The 16,277-nt window shown below is 45.1% G+C and overlaps 1 protein-coding gene across 1 annotated transcript in view; it reads right to left on the minus strand.

The window, feature by feature from the left end:
- Positions 1-15,521, minus strand: part of CACNA1I (calcium voltage-gated channel subunit alpha1 I) — a 2,042,880-nt gene extending 2,027,359 nt beyond the window's left edge. Inside the window, exon 1 of the mRNA XM_082266478.1 lies at positions 15,417-15,521. Coding sequence (XP_082122604.1) covers positions 15,417-15,509 — 93 coding nt within the window. The 5' untranslated portion in view covers positions 15,510-15,521. The remainder of the gene's footprint in view (positions 1-15,416) is intronic.
- Between the last annotated feature and the right edge of the window lie 756 nt (positions 15,522-16,277).

Here is a 16,277-nt window from a genome sequence, read left to right on the forward strand (position 1 = left end):
CCCCTCTTCAATGATTCTCCACTTTGTCTATCCCACAAAAGGACATCAAAGTGGGATCACTATTATGGTACAAACGAAAGTGGTTGGAAAGGCTATGTTTGGGGAACCCTTTCTTCACATTTTTTATATGTTCATTGATCCTGACAAATAGTTTTTGAGTGGTTCTACCAATATACTGTAGCCCACAAGGGCAAGTTATCATATAGGTTACATGAGTGGATCTACAGGATATGAATTTTTTGATAGTGAAATGTTGACCTGTATCCTTAGATTGAAATGTGGTTACTTTCCTGGGGTTTTTCTTGGTTATTCTACAAGCATTGCACCTCTTGCAAGGAAAGAAACCTGTTAGGTCTAAAAATGTAACTTTTTTGGTGGGGGGGATCTGGTTTCGTTTGTACCATAATAGAGATCCCACTTTGATGTCCTTTTGTGGGATAGACAAAGTGGAGAATCATTGGAGAGGGGGCAATATGACACAGAAGGTTTCTACGAATGAAACTGAATGAATCTATAAAATGAATACCTTATATCCGGCAGGTATGAATATTGATATAGACCTTGTTTCATATCTGATTTTTAATAATTAACATTTTAAATAACTATCCCACATTATTCCAGTCCATTTTAGATTTAGGTAAAGATATTATATTAATATTTAATTTTTACACATAGAAAATGTACCCAGAAAATCTAAACAAGGAAGTGATTGGGTATCTGCGGTTCACGATCTCCATAAATACAATGTGGTAAGGTACGGTCACATGATCCCCTGATGACGTCAGCGTTGACTGACAAAACGTACGTCGGGAACATGACACTGTACACTTCCAGGTCTAAGGAGCGCAAGCGTGGAGCGGCGTCTCCTATCCCCAGCAATTGACTCTGATTTTAAGGCATTTATCTACTTGGATTGTAGTAAGTGCATTTTATCTCAAATGATCCTCAATGAGTAATACTGCACCATGAGAGCCTGTCTTGTCATTTTCCCTATTTACAGTATGACTTGGATCCTGAATGCTCCATCGTTTTGGCTTTACACTCATGCCTGTGAAAGAGTGGGATGTACAAGCTCGAATTGATGTGGATTATTAAGCGTGTCTGACCCCCTATAATCAAGGGGTCCAGTGGTTCTGGTAAGCGGTACCTTTACATTTCACTGGTTGATCGCGTGGAGGTGAAGGCTGTTCTAAGAATCACTCCTATCAAGTCTATGTTTCTAATATTGGCTGTTTGTTTAACCCAATTGATTTGGACATTAGAGACTTTATTTCTTTGCACGATGTTTGCACATTGGAATTTAATTGTGATTTATATCTAATTGTTGAGCGCTACAATTTTTCACTTTCTCATTTAGCACGTTATTTACGTTTATGTGGCAGCTTGCATAGTGGAAGAGATTTCACATAAATCACATTTATGATTATTGTTTATTTAATTTTATATCACATTCATTTGCGCAGTTTTGTTGGTTCACCAATTTTTTTCTAAATAAAAATGGAAGATTCCTCTAAATATCATGCCTGGGGGTCCCCTTAACCACTTGCCTACTGTGCACTTAAACACCCTTCCCATCCAGGCCAATTTTCAGCTTTCAGCGCTGTCACACTTTGACTGACAATTGCGCGGTCATGCTACACTGTACCCATTTGAAATTTTTATCATTTTTTTCACACAAATAGAGCTTTCTTTTGGTGGTATTTAATCATCTCTGGGTTTTTTATTTTTTACAAAAAAAAAGAATAAAGACAGAAAGTTTTGAAAAAAAAAAGTTTTTCTTATTTTCTGTGAGTAAATTTTGAAAATAAATTTTTCTCCTTCACTGAAGGGCGCTGATGAGGCGGCACTGATGGGCACTGATAGGCTGCACTGATGAGGTGGCACTTATGGGCACTGATGAGGTGGCACTTATGGGCACTGATGAGGTGGCACTTATGGGCACTGATGAGGAGGTACTAATATGCCGCAATGATGAGCACTGATAGGCGGCATTGATAGGTGGCACTGATAGGCGGCACTGATAGGCGGCACTGATGAGCACTGATAAGCGGCACTGCTGGGCACTGAGAGGTGGCACTGCTGGGTACTGAGGTGGCACTGCTGGGCACTGAGAGGCGGCACTGGCGGGCGGCACTGATGGGCACTGAGAGGCGGCACTGATGGGCACTGGCGGATGGCACTGATGGACACTGACGGGTGGCACTGATGAGCACTGATGGGCAGCACTGATGAGCACTGATGGGCAGCACCATTAGTGCCCACACTCAGTGCCCATAGTGCTGCCAGTCAGTGCTTATCAGTGCCTAGATGAGCAGGCACTGATGGACACTGACTGGCAGCACTATGGGCACTGATTGTGGGCATTGATGGGGGACACTGATGGCGGGCACTGTGGGCACTGATGGGGGGGCACTGTGTATGTTTTTTACCTTTTAGTAATCAGGGCACTGGTGATCAGTGCCCCGATTACATGTCTCTTTGTCCATGGCACTGTGCAGCTCTCCCTCCTTCCTCACACTGCAGGCTCCGTGTGAGGAAGGAGCGCCGGCGATGAGAGATGATCTCATATGTTTACATATGAGATCATCTCTCATTGGATGATCCGATGACGTGGTGAATGGCCGCTGTGATTGGCCATTTACCACGATCTGTGATCGGCCGTGTCCAAGGGACACGGCCGACACAGATTCTCCCCGCTGCGCGCTCGCGGGAGCGCGCGGGGGGTGTGTCACTGGGAGGCCGTTTAAAAACGGCCTCCCGAAAATTCGAGTCCGCGCTGCAGCCGTATATAGGCTGTAGCGCGGATGGGAACTAGTTAATGTCCCTACCAGACCCTTATCCGAGCATGCAGCTTGGCAGGTCAGGAAAGGGGGAGACGAGCGAGCGCTTTCCCCACTCCTGAACTATACCAGGCCACATGTCCTCAACATGGGGGGGGTGGGTGCTTTGGGCAGGGGGGCTCTGACTCTTCTCGACAACCCTGGGCTGTGGTTGTCGGGGTCTGCGGGTGGGGGGCCTATTGGAATATGAAAGCCCCCCTGTGGCACCGCCCCTTTTGACATCATGTGAGGTCAGAAGGGGCGGTGCCACCGGGTGACATAACAGGAAGGCCCTGACCTTTGCCTATAAAAGAACTGTCAAAGCCGAAGATCAGGCATATGGCGGGTAGACTCTTAAGAGGCAAAGTGTTTTTTAATTTGTTTCTATTTTTTTCAGGTCCAGCGGGCATCGTTATTGAAGATGGATTTACATCGAGGGACATTTTTCTTCTCTTTTTTTTTTTAATAAAGGACTTGTCAAAAACTGTTTTGTGGTTTTTACTTTTTTACACTTTTTTGGGTGAATGGGTACGATGTACCCGATACTCATTCACATGGGGGGTGGGATGTGGGGGGCCCCCTTGTTAAATTAATAATTAAAAAAAATGTAAACTAAAATAATTGTAAACATTTTTAACATTTAAAAAATATATATATAATTTAAAAAAAAAAGCATTAAAAAGGGCTAATTCAAACTGGTTCTCTGTTATGTTTGTGTCTGCTAATAATGATTTTAGGGTATTTTTAGTGAACATATTGTCTTGATAAATTCTGGGGGGGGGGGGGGGTGCTGCCTGGTAGGCTAACAGCAGCCCTGTGTGTGTGTGTGTACTGTATGTGTACTGTATGTGTTTAGTGGTCATCTTCTAGTATACAAGGTAAACCTGTTTATTGCAATAGAGTTTATATATAGCTCCTGTTATTTAGTTTATTTGTTATTTAGTTATTTTGGTCTGGGATTCTATAGCTAGTTTTAGCTTAGTGTTTAATAACCAGCATAGGCTAGAGCCAGGTTAGGCATCTGGCAGCCACTTCTTGTAGTTAGTTGTTTGGATGCATGACAGATTATAAACTACTAGGAACTAAGAAACAAAGTAGATAGGTGACTCTGAGTCCCAGTGCCACACGACAAATTCTGGTGGTAAGAAGGATGGTTGGGCAATGCTTCAAGGATCTCCCCATCACTGCTGATCTTTTCTTCAAGTCTCCGACACAAAGACACTGCATCATAAATATTCTCGGGGACCACTGCAACTGAATTTTGTTGCAACATTCGTTCTTGAAGTACAATCCACCAGGACTCTTGTTGGGCCCTGTGCTGATAATGCCTGCTTTTCAAGTGGATGTATGTACTATTCTTAATCTTGTAAAGTGTGTATTTTTTTTACACTGATGTGCATCTACTATATATACTTATGGGTAATGTTATATGCTGGTTGCATTAGTTCCTCTGCTCCCAATTACCATGATTAGAGAACTGGTTAAAGTGAAATTTCATGCTTTTGCTGAATTCGCATTGGAGAACAAATATGCGATAAGAGAGGGGCTCCTGATCTGTATTCTAGTTCTGGGTCAGTGACTTGAAGTATTATTGTGAGGGCTAAGCAAATAATAATTTTTAAAGAAGGTCATAATGTGTGTTATCTTTGTTTTAGAAATCTGCAATAAATGACACCTAAAGTGAACTTATATTTAAATTTAAACCTGTAAAAGTAAGTGTCCTTCTGGAAAGTATACATCACAGGTTGCATGCTATTACCTTAAGAGCCGGTTCACACTGGGGCGGCTTGTCAGGCGACCTGGTCGCCTGACAAGTCGCTGTGGGTCGCCTGCCATAGATTAGCACAGGACCTGTTCTAATAGGAGCGACACAAGTTGCTCCGACCTAGAAAAAGGGTCCTGAGCTTCTTTGGGGCGACCTCGGAGCGACCTGCATTGACTTCAATGATATGAAGTCCGTGCCGGCCGCTCCGAGGTCGTGGTGCGAGCTGCGCACCGCGACCTCACAGATCACCCCGGCAAGACCAATGAAGGAGGCTGTGTGTCAAAATACATTAGCAACATGGAGGATTGACTTTAAAGTCATTAAAAATTGAGTTTCTCTTTCATTCATTTAAGGACACAGATCCTGAGAATCTTCACCAGTAGGTTATACTGCCCCTATAGGAGTAGGATACTAGGCAGAAAAAAAGGCTCGACTACGCCTATGGGCAGTCCCAGGAGGTATACTCCCCCTCTCTGCTATAGATACTCAGTTTTTTCTGCCTAGTCAGGAGTAAGGACCTAGTTCCTTGCTGGGATCTCTGGTCCAGGCAATTTTTTTCCTTTTTAGTTAGAATTTTTTCTCCTGTTTTTTTTTTCCCTGTGAGATTTATAATTAACTGCCGGACTGTGCGACGGGCTGCATAATCTAGATCCAGTGGTCACCTTAGTGTGGCCAGCGAGCACACACAGACCACAGCTTGGTGCTAGGTCGGCTGTGACATAGCCCCACTGGACAGGGGCTGGCCCGCTATGTAAACGTCTCGCGAGGTCGCATACGACCGGGTTTTGGGCCGTGCTGCAGTCTTCCTCCTGGCTGACAGCCCCCCACTTCGACGGCAAGGGGTTCTGTCTGAAGCAGTGCGCTCCTAGTATGATGAGTAGCTGTCCCCCCTCCCCACAGAGGATTTTGGCGTGGACGTGGGCCCCTCCATGGGACAATCAGACCCCCGGAATCCCCTCCTTCCCATTTGTCCCTCCCCATGCCTTGGTAGTCCCTGTGGGTCATCTAGTCCCCAATCCATCCCCCTCTCCTATTATGGGTTAGTGTTGCGGTCTGGGCTGCTGTTGGGGCAGGGCGCTGTACTGGCGATGTGGGCAGGGGGGGTGACTTGCCAGCGACATGGCGATCAGCTGGGGGGAGACTGTACCTGGGGGGGCTCCTGCCCAGTTTCCCCCTTTCCTTTTGGTGCCTTGCCTGGGCTCCAGGGATCCCTCCTGGGTGTCTGGGAGCCTCGTGGAGCTTTGTGGGGCAGCCATTTTGTTGTAGCCTATAATGTGTATAGGCCGGCGGCTATGTTTGTGTAGTCTGGCGCCCATTTTTGCGTTGGTCCGGTGTAACGTTAAAAAACCATACCCCGTGAAGAAACCATACCCCTCGTCACTTCCGGTCTGAAACAGCAGAGCAGCGCAGTAGTGTGCATGCTCAGAGCCCCGGATACGTAATTGAAGGAGAAAGAATTTGAGAAGTGCGCATGCTCGGTGGGCATGAAAATATCACGGCACTGTTTCTAATGTTATACTTGCGGCGGGTACATTAAAACACTTCGGGTGCAACATAAATCATCTCCTCTCCTATCACTGTAACATCCCTCATCTCCGGTAATAAATATAAAAGCGGCGGCGGGTGTATGAGACGTAAATGTGACGGCGATCGCGGCTCCGTGATCCGCTTTTATATTTATTACCGGAGATGAGGGATGTTACAGCGATAGGAGAGGACATGATTTATGTTGCACCCGAAGTGTTTTAATGTACCCGCCGCAAATTTAACTACCGTGAGAAATCCATACCCTCCGTAGCTGAACCGGAAGTGACGAGGGTATGGTTTTCTCACGGGTATGGTTTTTTCACGGAACACCGGCATTGAAATCAGTGGTGGCCATTACAGAGGAGCCTTCTGGGTCGCTATTTTTGTGGTGGGAGCCCCTCCTTATCCCCTGGTGCTGACTCCTGTGTTTCTTTCCTTCCTAAATGCCGCACGTGGAAGTGCTTCTATCCTGGTGCTACCCGTGACTATCTGATGGGGTGGTTATTGTCATGAGGTCCTCCCTCTCTCTGCTGCAGAATCGTGGGGAGCTCTGTTGCTGGTGACCGGGTGGCGTTACCAGCGCGGTGGGGGTGTCCCATAGCAGTGTTTTTTTTGCATTTTTTGCAGGGTCTCCTTATTACTCATGGAGTATTTGAAGCACATTTCCCCACCGGACCCTTTCTCAGAGACTGCAAGGCCCTCCGGGTCCCAACCATCCATTGATTCACTGGCAGCAGTCCTGGAGTCCTTTGTGTCCGGGGTGGAGGTGGCTTTTGGGCGGCAGGCTAGTAAAAAGTGCCACAAATAAATGACTCCTGCGCTTGAGGGGTTGCCTTAGGGCGGGTATCCTGAGAATGCGATTCAGGTTTAATGGACGTTGTCCCGGCTGTGCTGCCACTCTCAACAGGTTGTGGTAACCCAAACAGATTCTAGAAAAGGAATGGACAGAGGGTGCACCAGCCTAGCGCATTATCTTTAAAACAGAGCTCTGATGAAGGGGGGACACCCCGAAACGCGTAAGCGGTTCTTTGGAGGTCCACATCCCACCACGGCCTGCATCAGCAGAGGATACTCAGTGGAGATTCTTGGTGGTCCTTTATTACTCATGTTTGCCCATGTTTCACATTTGCTTTGTGAGCATAATGTGCATGTAACTTCATTTTAATAAATTGTTTTAAAGATAATGCGCTAGGCTGGTGCACCCTCTCTCCATTCCTTTTCTAGTAAAAAGTGCCTCCCGCTTTCCCTGTCTCATCTGTCTCCTCAGATCCTGAATCTGATTCGGACGGGACCCGCCCTGAGGGTTCTGCGGCCACGCACCCTGACTTCTCAGATAGTGATTCCTCCACTCCTGTGGACGTACCGATTGTGTGTGAGACTTTAAAAATGGAGGACACAGATGAAACTGCAGCAGAGGCACCAGTTCCTCTTTGGCACTCACAAGCCGTCTAGAGCGGCAAAGGTGTTTCCCTTCCCTTCCTATTTTGACAGATTTGTCACAAAAGAGTGGGAATGTCCAAATGTCCCTTTGTGGTCCCTAAGCATTTTATGAGGTACCCCTTTGAAGGGTCCCTCCTTAAGAAGTGGACTGTTCTACTGGTGGTGGATCCCCTGGTTTCTAGGTTGAATAAGGCAACCACGATTCTGGTAGAAGAATTTAAGGATCTGGCTGACAGGAAAGAGGAGGCTTTGGCCTGCAATATGTTCACTGTTGCTGGTTAGGCACTTAGGCCGGTCTTCACCATTGCCCTGGTGTCACAAACTCTGACTCAGTGGGCTAAGCTTTTACGCCGTGACCTAGAGAGTGAACAGCCCCCCCCCTGCTTTTGCTGAGCTGGCGGACCAGTTGGTCCGGGGGCTGCAGTTTATCTGTGATGCCTTATCAGAAGTCTGCTCTGATTCCTTCCACAAAGCTGGACTTTCTGGGTCTGACTCTGAACTCGGCTCTAGCCAGAGTGTTCCTTCCTCTGGGCAAACTCCAGAAATTGCATGCTGAGATTCATCTCCTGCTGTCCAGCAGGTGGTCATCCCTTAGGTCTTGCATGCGGGTGCTGGGCCTTCGAGGCGGTCCCATTTGTACAGTTCCATTTGAGGTCCCTGCAAAGGGAGGTGTTGGCAAAATTGGACAAGTGTCCGAAGTCTCTGGACAATCACACCCGGCTGAGCTGGGAAACAAAAGGGTCTCTGGTCTGGTGGCTTCGCTCTCCACCTCTTCATCAGGGCAAATCCTTTCTCTCCTTGTATTGGACAGTGGTTACCATGGATGCCAGTCTGTCTGAGTGGGGAGGTGTCCTGGGCTGGAGCTCTGCTCAGTGTATTTGGACACTGGAAGAGTCCAGACTCCTGATCAATGTCCTGGAACTCCAAACGATCAGGCTGTGCCTGAATCACTGGACAGATCATCTTCAGGGGTGTCCAGTGCGAATTCAATCGGACAACACCATGGCTGTGGCTTATGTCAATCACCAAGGTGGATAAAGAAGTGTGTTGGCAGCTCTGGAGGTAGCCGGCATTGTACGTTGGGCAGAACCCTTTGTTCTGGCCCTCTCCACCATACACATTCCCGGGGTGGAAAATTGGCAGGCAGATTATCTCGGTCGGCAGGCGTTGGACCTAGGGGAGTTGTATCTTCATCCAGATGTGTTTCATCAGTTGTGTCTCCTTTGGGGTACCGCCGAGGTGCATCTGTTGGCATCTCGGCTCAACAGAAAGGTAGAGAGGTTTGTGGCATGGTCAGGGGATCCTCTGCTGGACGCCACAGACGTGCTGCTGGCCCTATGTGGCCAGTATCGCCTGATTTACGCCTTCCTCTCAAGCTCCTCCAGATGCCTCCCTTTGAAAATATTCAGGAGATTCCCCTGGTCCCGCTGTCCCAGAAGGTGGCCTTTATGGTGGCTATCACCTCTGCGTGCAGGGTGTCGAAATTGGCAGCGTTGTCTTGTCGCACCCCTTACTTGGGGATCCACAAAGATAAGGTGGTTCTTTGCCCCTGTCTGTTGTTCCTTCCAAAAGTTGTTTCTGATTTCCATTTAGGTGAGGAGATTGTGTTGCCTTCCCTGTGTCCAAGGCCGAAACATCCTAAGGAAATTGTGTTGCATGCCCTGGATGCTGTTCGGGCAATTTGGGTGTACCTGGCAGTAGAGATGGCCTTGCGGTTCGCCCAGCGGTCGGTTCGCGGCAAATTTTGCTTATTCACTACCCGCCAAATTTGCAAACACATGGCGACGTTCTCGGCGGCCATATTTGTTTACATTGGGGAGAACTTTGACCCGTGACACAGCCGTCAGGTGGAACGGGACAGCCAATTGAACCATTCCAGCACATGGACAGTCCCTCTACCCTATAAATAGACCCGATCTGGCGGCCATTTCACATTCCGCTTTCTGCCAGTGTAGGGAGAGGTCTGCTGTGCTCGTCAGGAAAAGTTTGCTAGACACATATAGTGTTGTGAAGATCCACAAAAGTCCTTTCCAGGGCTGGTATTTTTCGGTATAGGTCTACTAGTATCTTTGGAGCTTAGGGAGAGGTATCCTGTGGTTGCTTTAGGGGCAATTAGAGATCGGCTGCAGTCACACACAAATCGCTTTGTCAATGTCCACCAAAGTCATTTAAAATGCTCCAATGTCATTTTAGGGTCAATTACAGTCTCTTTACTATAGGGCCAGGTACCCTGTGGTTGCTTTAGGGGCAGTTAGAGATTGGCTGCAGTCACACAGAAATCACTTTGTCAATGTCCACAAAAGTCATTTAAAATGCTCCAATGTCGTTTTAGGGTCTATTACAGTCTCTTTACTATAGGGCCAGGTATCCTTTGGTTGCTTTAGAGGCAGTTAGAGATCGGCTGCAGTCACACAGAAATCGCTTTGTCAATGTCCACAAAAGTCATTTAAAATGCTCCAATGTTGTTATAGGGTCTATTACAGTCTCTTTACTATAGGGGCAGGTATCCAGTGGTTGCTTTAGGGGCAGTTAGAGATCGGCTGCAGTCACACATAAATTGCTCTGTTAATGTCCACAAAAGTCATGTAAAGGGCTGCAAATTTTTTGGTATTGCTGTGCAGTCTACTAAAAAGGGGGGGGGGGGGTGGGGGAGGGGGATAATCCACAGTATAATATACTTTGTAGAAAGCATATTATAGTGGATTAGTACTATTACTGTGCACTGTGCAGCATTGTGACAGGTGTGGTGGTGAGACTGAGCGTTTCTGCAGCAACACTACACACAGTCACAAAACCACTTATAATGTATTATAACTGGTGTGATAGACCAATTGCCCCCCCCCCCCATGCCACATATTGAAGTGGGGTGTTATCTGAGTAAACTTTTTCAAGTGTATTTGTGTCATGCAACAATATTGCCTAGTTTGCTGAGTGAAGTCTGGTACACACAGCGCCAAACTCACTGGCCAATTTTTTGAACTGGTGTGCTACACCAATGCCACATATTGAAGTGGGGTGTTATTTAACAGTATAATTTTCTAAGAGTGTATTTTAGTCCTGCAAAAATTTGGCCTCTTGCTGTGTAAACAGTGCTACACACAGTGACAACAGTTACTGGCCAATTATTTGTAGAACTGGTGTAATAAACCTGTGCCCCCCCTCGATGCCACATATGAGTGAAGTCTGGTACACACAGCGGCTAACTCACCGGCCAATCTTTTGAACTGGTGTGCTACATCATGCCCCCCCCCATGCCACATATTGAAGTGGGGTGTTATTTAACAGTATACATTTCTAAGATTGTATTTTAGTCCTGCAAACATTTGGCCTCTTTTGCTGTGTTAACTCTTAACAGTTACTGGTCAATTATTTGTAGAACTGGCGGACTGACGGCCCGGCAGATAGGCAGGCAGAACTTGCATTGCAGAAGAGGTAGAAAGCAGACTGCAAATGAATCAGGAGCGAGCCATCAACCATGTACAGTCACATCTGGCGCTCCCAGGACGCCGTCACATGGCTCCGCAGTGTGGGCTTTTATTAATGTGTCCGTTGCTGACACCAGTGTTGCCATCTGCAGCCTTTGCAGTCAACTCATAAGTCGCGATAAGCCCAACACTCACCTAGGGACAACCGCCTTAAGAAGGCACCTGAAATCCCATCACCAAGCCCAGTGGGAGCAAAACTGTCAGACCCCACAAAGCCACACTCCATGCTCTCATCGTCCAGCCTCTTCTCCTTCTCCTCCCCCTTCTCCTGCCTCCTCACAGTTGTCCAACACTCCACCTTATATGATGCCGTCGTCACGTTTTTCTGGAAAAAGGCAGGCTTCTGTGGCTCAAATGTTGGAGCGTAAAAAAAGGTGTCCGACAGGTGTCCGACTACATCGGGTTAACGGCCGATGTGGACGCTCTGAGGAGTGATGAACCCCTGGACTACTGGGTGGGCAGGCTTGACCTCTGGCCAGAGCTTGAACAATTTGCAATGGAACTGTTGGCTTGCCCCCCGTCCAGTGTCCTGTCCGAAAGGGCGTTCAGCGCAGCAGGGGGGATCATGACCGATAAGCGAACTCGCCTAGCTCATGACAGTGTAGACTAGTACTACCTCACATTTATAAAAATGAATGAGGCATGGATCTCTGAGGAATTCAACACATGTGACCAAAAGACCAGGTTTCATCGAAATTCCTCATGCCAGGCCACAAATATCTGAAAGACCGCCATCCACCCACAACAATTCCTGGTCCTTGGCTTCGCGAAATACAGGGGCATAAAAGGCATTTCATGTCCATTGAATGGCTAATTTTTGCAGCCTATACAGGCCAACACTTACTGTTCTGTGTACTGTGAATGCCTACTGTACCTCTAGCCATCATATACTACGTTCTTTGCTGTGAGTTCAACCCACGTGAGCTCATATTTGCGGCCTAAACAGCCCGCCACCTACTTTTGTATACTGTGAACGCCTACTGTACCTCTAGCCATCATATACTACGTTCTTTACTGTCAGTTCAACCCATGTGAGCTCATGTTTGCGGCCTAAACAGCCCGCCACCAACTTGTGTATACAGTGAATTCCTACTGTACCTCTAGCCATCATATACTACGTTCTTTGCTGTCAGTTCAACCCATGTGAGCTCATTTTTGCAGCCTAAACAGCCCGCCACCTACTTGTGTATAATGTGAACGCCTACTGTACCTCTAGCCATCATATACTACGTTCTTTACTGTCAGTTCAACCCATGGGAGCTCATGTTTGCGGCCTAAACAGCCCGCCACCAACTTGTGTATACTGTGAACACCTACTGTACCTCTAGCCATCATATACTACGTTCTTTGCTGTCAGTTCAACCCATGTGAGCTCATGTTTGCAGTCTAAACAGCCCGCCACCAACTTGTGTATACAGTGAATGCCTACTGTACCTCTTGCAATCATATAATACGTTCTCTGCTGTCAGTTCAACCCATGTGAGCTCATGTTTGCGGCCTAAACAGCCCGCCACCAACTTGTGTATACTGTGAATGCCTACTGTACCTCTTGCCATCATATACTATGTTCTTTACTGTCAGTTCAACCCATGTGAGCTCATTTTTGCGGCCTAAACAGCCCACCACCAACTTGTGTATACAGTGAATGCCTACTGTACCTCTAGCAATCATATACTACATTCTTTGCTGTCAGTTCAACCCATGTGAGCTCATGTTTGCGCCCTAAACAGCCCACCACCAACTTGTGTATACTGTCAACGCCTACTGTACCTCTAGCCATCATATACTACGTTCTTTACTGTCAGTTCAACCCATGTGAGCTCATGTTTGCAGCCTAAACAGCCCGCCACCAACTTGTGTATACAGTTAACGCCTACTGTACCTCTAACAATCATATACTACGTTCTTTGCTGTCAGTTCAACCCATGTGAGCTAATTTTTGCAGCCTATACAGGCCGACACTTACTTCTGTATACTGTGTGAATGGCTAATGTACCTTCAGCCACAGAATACTACATACTTAGCTTTCAGGTAAACTCATGTGGGCTAATGTTTGGGGCCTGGAATGTGCGACACTTACTTCTGTATCCTGTGAATGCCAAATGTACCTTCAGCCACAGAATACTACGTTCTTAGCTGTCAGGTAAACGCATGTGGGTTAATTTTTGGGGCCTGGAATCGCCGACACTTACTTCTTTATCCTGTAAATGCCTAATTTTTCAGACTGGAAATGAAAAACAATGGGTCTGTAAAGGTTCTGCTAAATTTTGGAATGGATGCGGACCCATTTTACAGATGTGTGAATGGACCCTCTATGTATTAGACAATGTATTTACCGGCTGCTGTCAGTTCTGGCTGATTTATGAAAAAAATATATATATATATATTTTGCTGTAAAAAAATAAATAAATAAAAAAATTTAGGGCAACTTTTTCAATTGCAATACTTCTGTTATTACATTGTCCATGTGCTGGGACTATTTGTGCACAGCTAGTATGTCTTTTGTGGCTGCAAATATGACCTAAAGGTTTTTAAAGTTCGCCTCCCATTAAAGTCAATGGGGCCCGCCGCAAACTCGCCGATGTTCGTCCATCACTACCTGGCAGCTACTGATTCTTTTAGGAAGTCAGACTCACAATTTGTACTCACGGATAGGACCCAAAAAGGACTGTCCGTCTTTTCTGTGACCATTGCTATATGGATCAGACAGACGGTGACTGAGGCCTATTCGATTAAGGGTTAGGTTCCTCCTTTCCCTGTGAAGGCTTCTTGGGCCTTCCGTTACCAGGCATCAGTGACGCATGTGTGACCTGGTCATCGGTGCACCCTTTCACAAAGTTTTATAAAGTAGATGTGTTGGCATCTGCGGATGCCTCTTTTGGTTAAGATTCTCAAGAGCTGTGTCTGTAAATGAATGAAAGAAAATGGGATTATTGACTTACCATAAAATCCATTTCTCTGATGTTCATTGATGGACACAGCACCCGGCCCTCTATGCAGTTGTAATACTTCTTACACTGCTTGTGACTAAACTGAGTATTTATAGAAGAGAGGGGGGTATACCTCCTGGGACTGCCCATAGGTGTAGTCAAGCCTTTTTTTCTGCCTAGTGTCCTACTGCTGTAGTGAGCAGTATAACCCACTGGTCAAGATTCTCAGGAGCTGTGTCCATCAACATCAGATGAAATTAATTTTAAGGTAAGTCAAAAATCCAATTTTTCAGATTTTATACCAATTGTTTGGCCATTTGTGTGCTTTGTTGCATGGACTAGACCCAGGTAGCAGTTACATGCTTTCCCCCTCATGTGTGTTAATTTAACGGTTTCCTGTGAAAATTACATTTAACATGCCTTTGCCATTGTGCTTGTAGACCCAGTGCAAAAAGTTATTGATTCCACTCTTGATTATAAGGGCTCATGAACACTGAGTGTTTTTACAGCTGGTGTTTTTGGCTTCAGACTTTTTTTTTGCAGCCAATAAACTCCCTAGCATGTTATCCTATGTGTCCATGCTGTTATCAGCAGTTTTTGGCAAGGGCGTTTTCTGGCTGAAAAAAACTCTCAGAACTAGTGGGTTTTAAGAAGATGCAAAAATGCTCAAACTCTGATAAAAGCCTAAAAACGCTAAACACCAAAATATGCGGCTATTCTATGTTTATCAGCATTTTTGGTCTGTAACCTTTTGTGGAGTACTGTTTTGATAAAAAAAAAGCTAAAAAACACTAAAAAACGCTACTGCAAAAACGCTGAAAAACTCCTACAGCTAAAGCTGGTGTTTTGATAATGTCCAGTGTGCATGAGGCCTAATAGTGGTACAGGAGTAAAGGCACTACAATGTTTCTGTAAGGAGAAGGGCTCAAGCAGTGGGCAGTTAAAATTAAATGAAATTTGATTTGCTTTTGTTGGAAGATTTTATAGGCAAACGGGTGTCAAACTACAGTTTATACTGTAAATAACATATTTTTCCAGGGTGCATTTCTAAACTTAACATATTTATCCTCCTGCAATCTCCAGATGCTGCTCTGATTTTTGTAGTTTACTAGACTTTTACCTCAGCACCATTAATTTTAAAGAAGGTTTATCAACACCAAGGTTGGTGGAATCACTGAGTGTAGAAAATTGCTGCAATACCTTCGTGGCACTAAATTTAAATATAGGGCTGCCATTGTAAGAAGCATTTTCACAAATAGTCCTCCAAACACAAACTTTGACCCAAAATATATTTTGGTTAAGGTCTCAAATTACAAGACATACAAAGATATACTTAGAGGGATCATTTGAACTCCTAGTATATTTTAGTACATGAGCCTCATTCAAGATTCAGACAAATACTGCTTAATTTTATTAATTTTGTTCATATCAAAAAGATTTGAGAACTTACTTGAAGAATTTGGCAACGGTCTGATGAGCAGTCAACGTCTTCACATGGTTGAAACATTCCCAGAGTCACACAGTTCAGGAGGATTACCATCATACTTAGGCACTCAAACCATGTTAATGGAGGAAAGTTAAGGCAAACAATGATGTCATTAGTATCCTGTCCCTACAATGCATTTTTTTTGTTATGCAACAGTACAGTCAGAGCAAAGAAGGGTAGTTATCATGGACACAAAGTGGTTGCACTTTAAGTCATTATTCATATCATTACTTTTTGAAGCATGATGCTTTAAATTAAATTTTTAGTTCATTTCTGTCTTTAACTACTATATTTTCAGGCAATGTTTTATATATATATATATATATATATATATATATATATATATATATATATATATATATATATATATATATATATATATATATATATATGATTATTTATATATATATTTTTTTAAACTCTATGCCTTCCTAGTTAAAATTCAAATTTAAAAAGCAGGCAGTTCCTCAAATGGTCTTTTCACATATGCTGATCCTGTACCCACCTGGCATTATTTCTGATTGTGAGCACAGCAGATTAGCTCACAAGTATCCTTAACTAATTTTTTTTTTTTTTTTTTTTACAAAAGAAGCACTATATAGATGTTTAAGGGGTCTATTTATAAAACACCCTTCAGTCGAATTTCAAACACAATTGTTCATGCTGCGCAAATTCTTGGTTTAAAGGATAAGTTCATCTTTTGTAGCATGTTACACATTCAGCGTGTAATATGTTCCAAATCTACTGGCCCTGGCTTCCCAATGTCACAGGCGGCGGGGGATCTTCTCCCCCCGCTCTCTGTCTGAATCTACAGAGAGCTCATTC

Source organism: Pelophylax lessonae (assembly GCF_965119305.1).
Source record: "Pelophylax lessonae genome assembly, chromosome: 8".
NCBI lineage: Eukaryota > Metazoa > Chordata > Amphibia > Anura > Ranidae > Pelophylax > Pelophylax lessonae.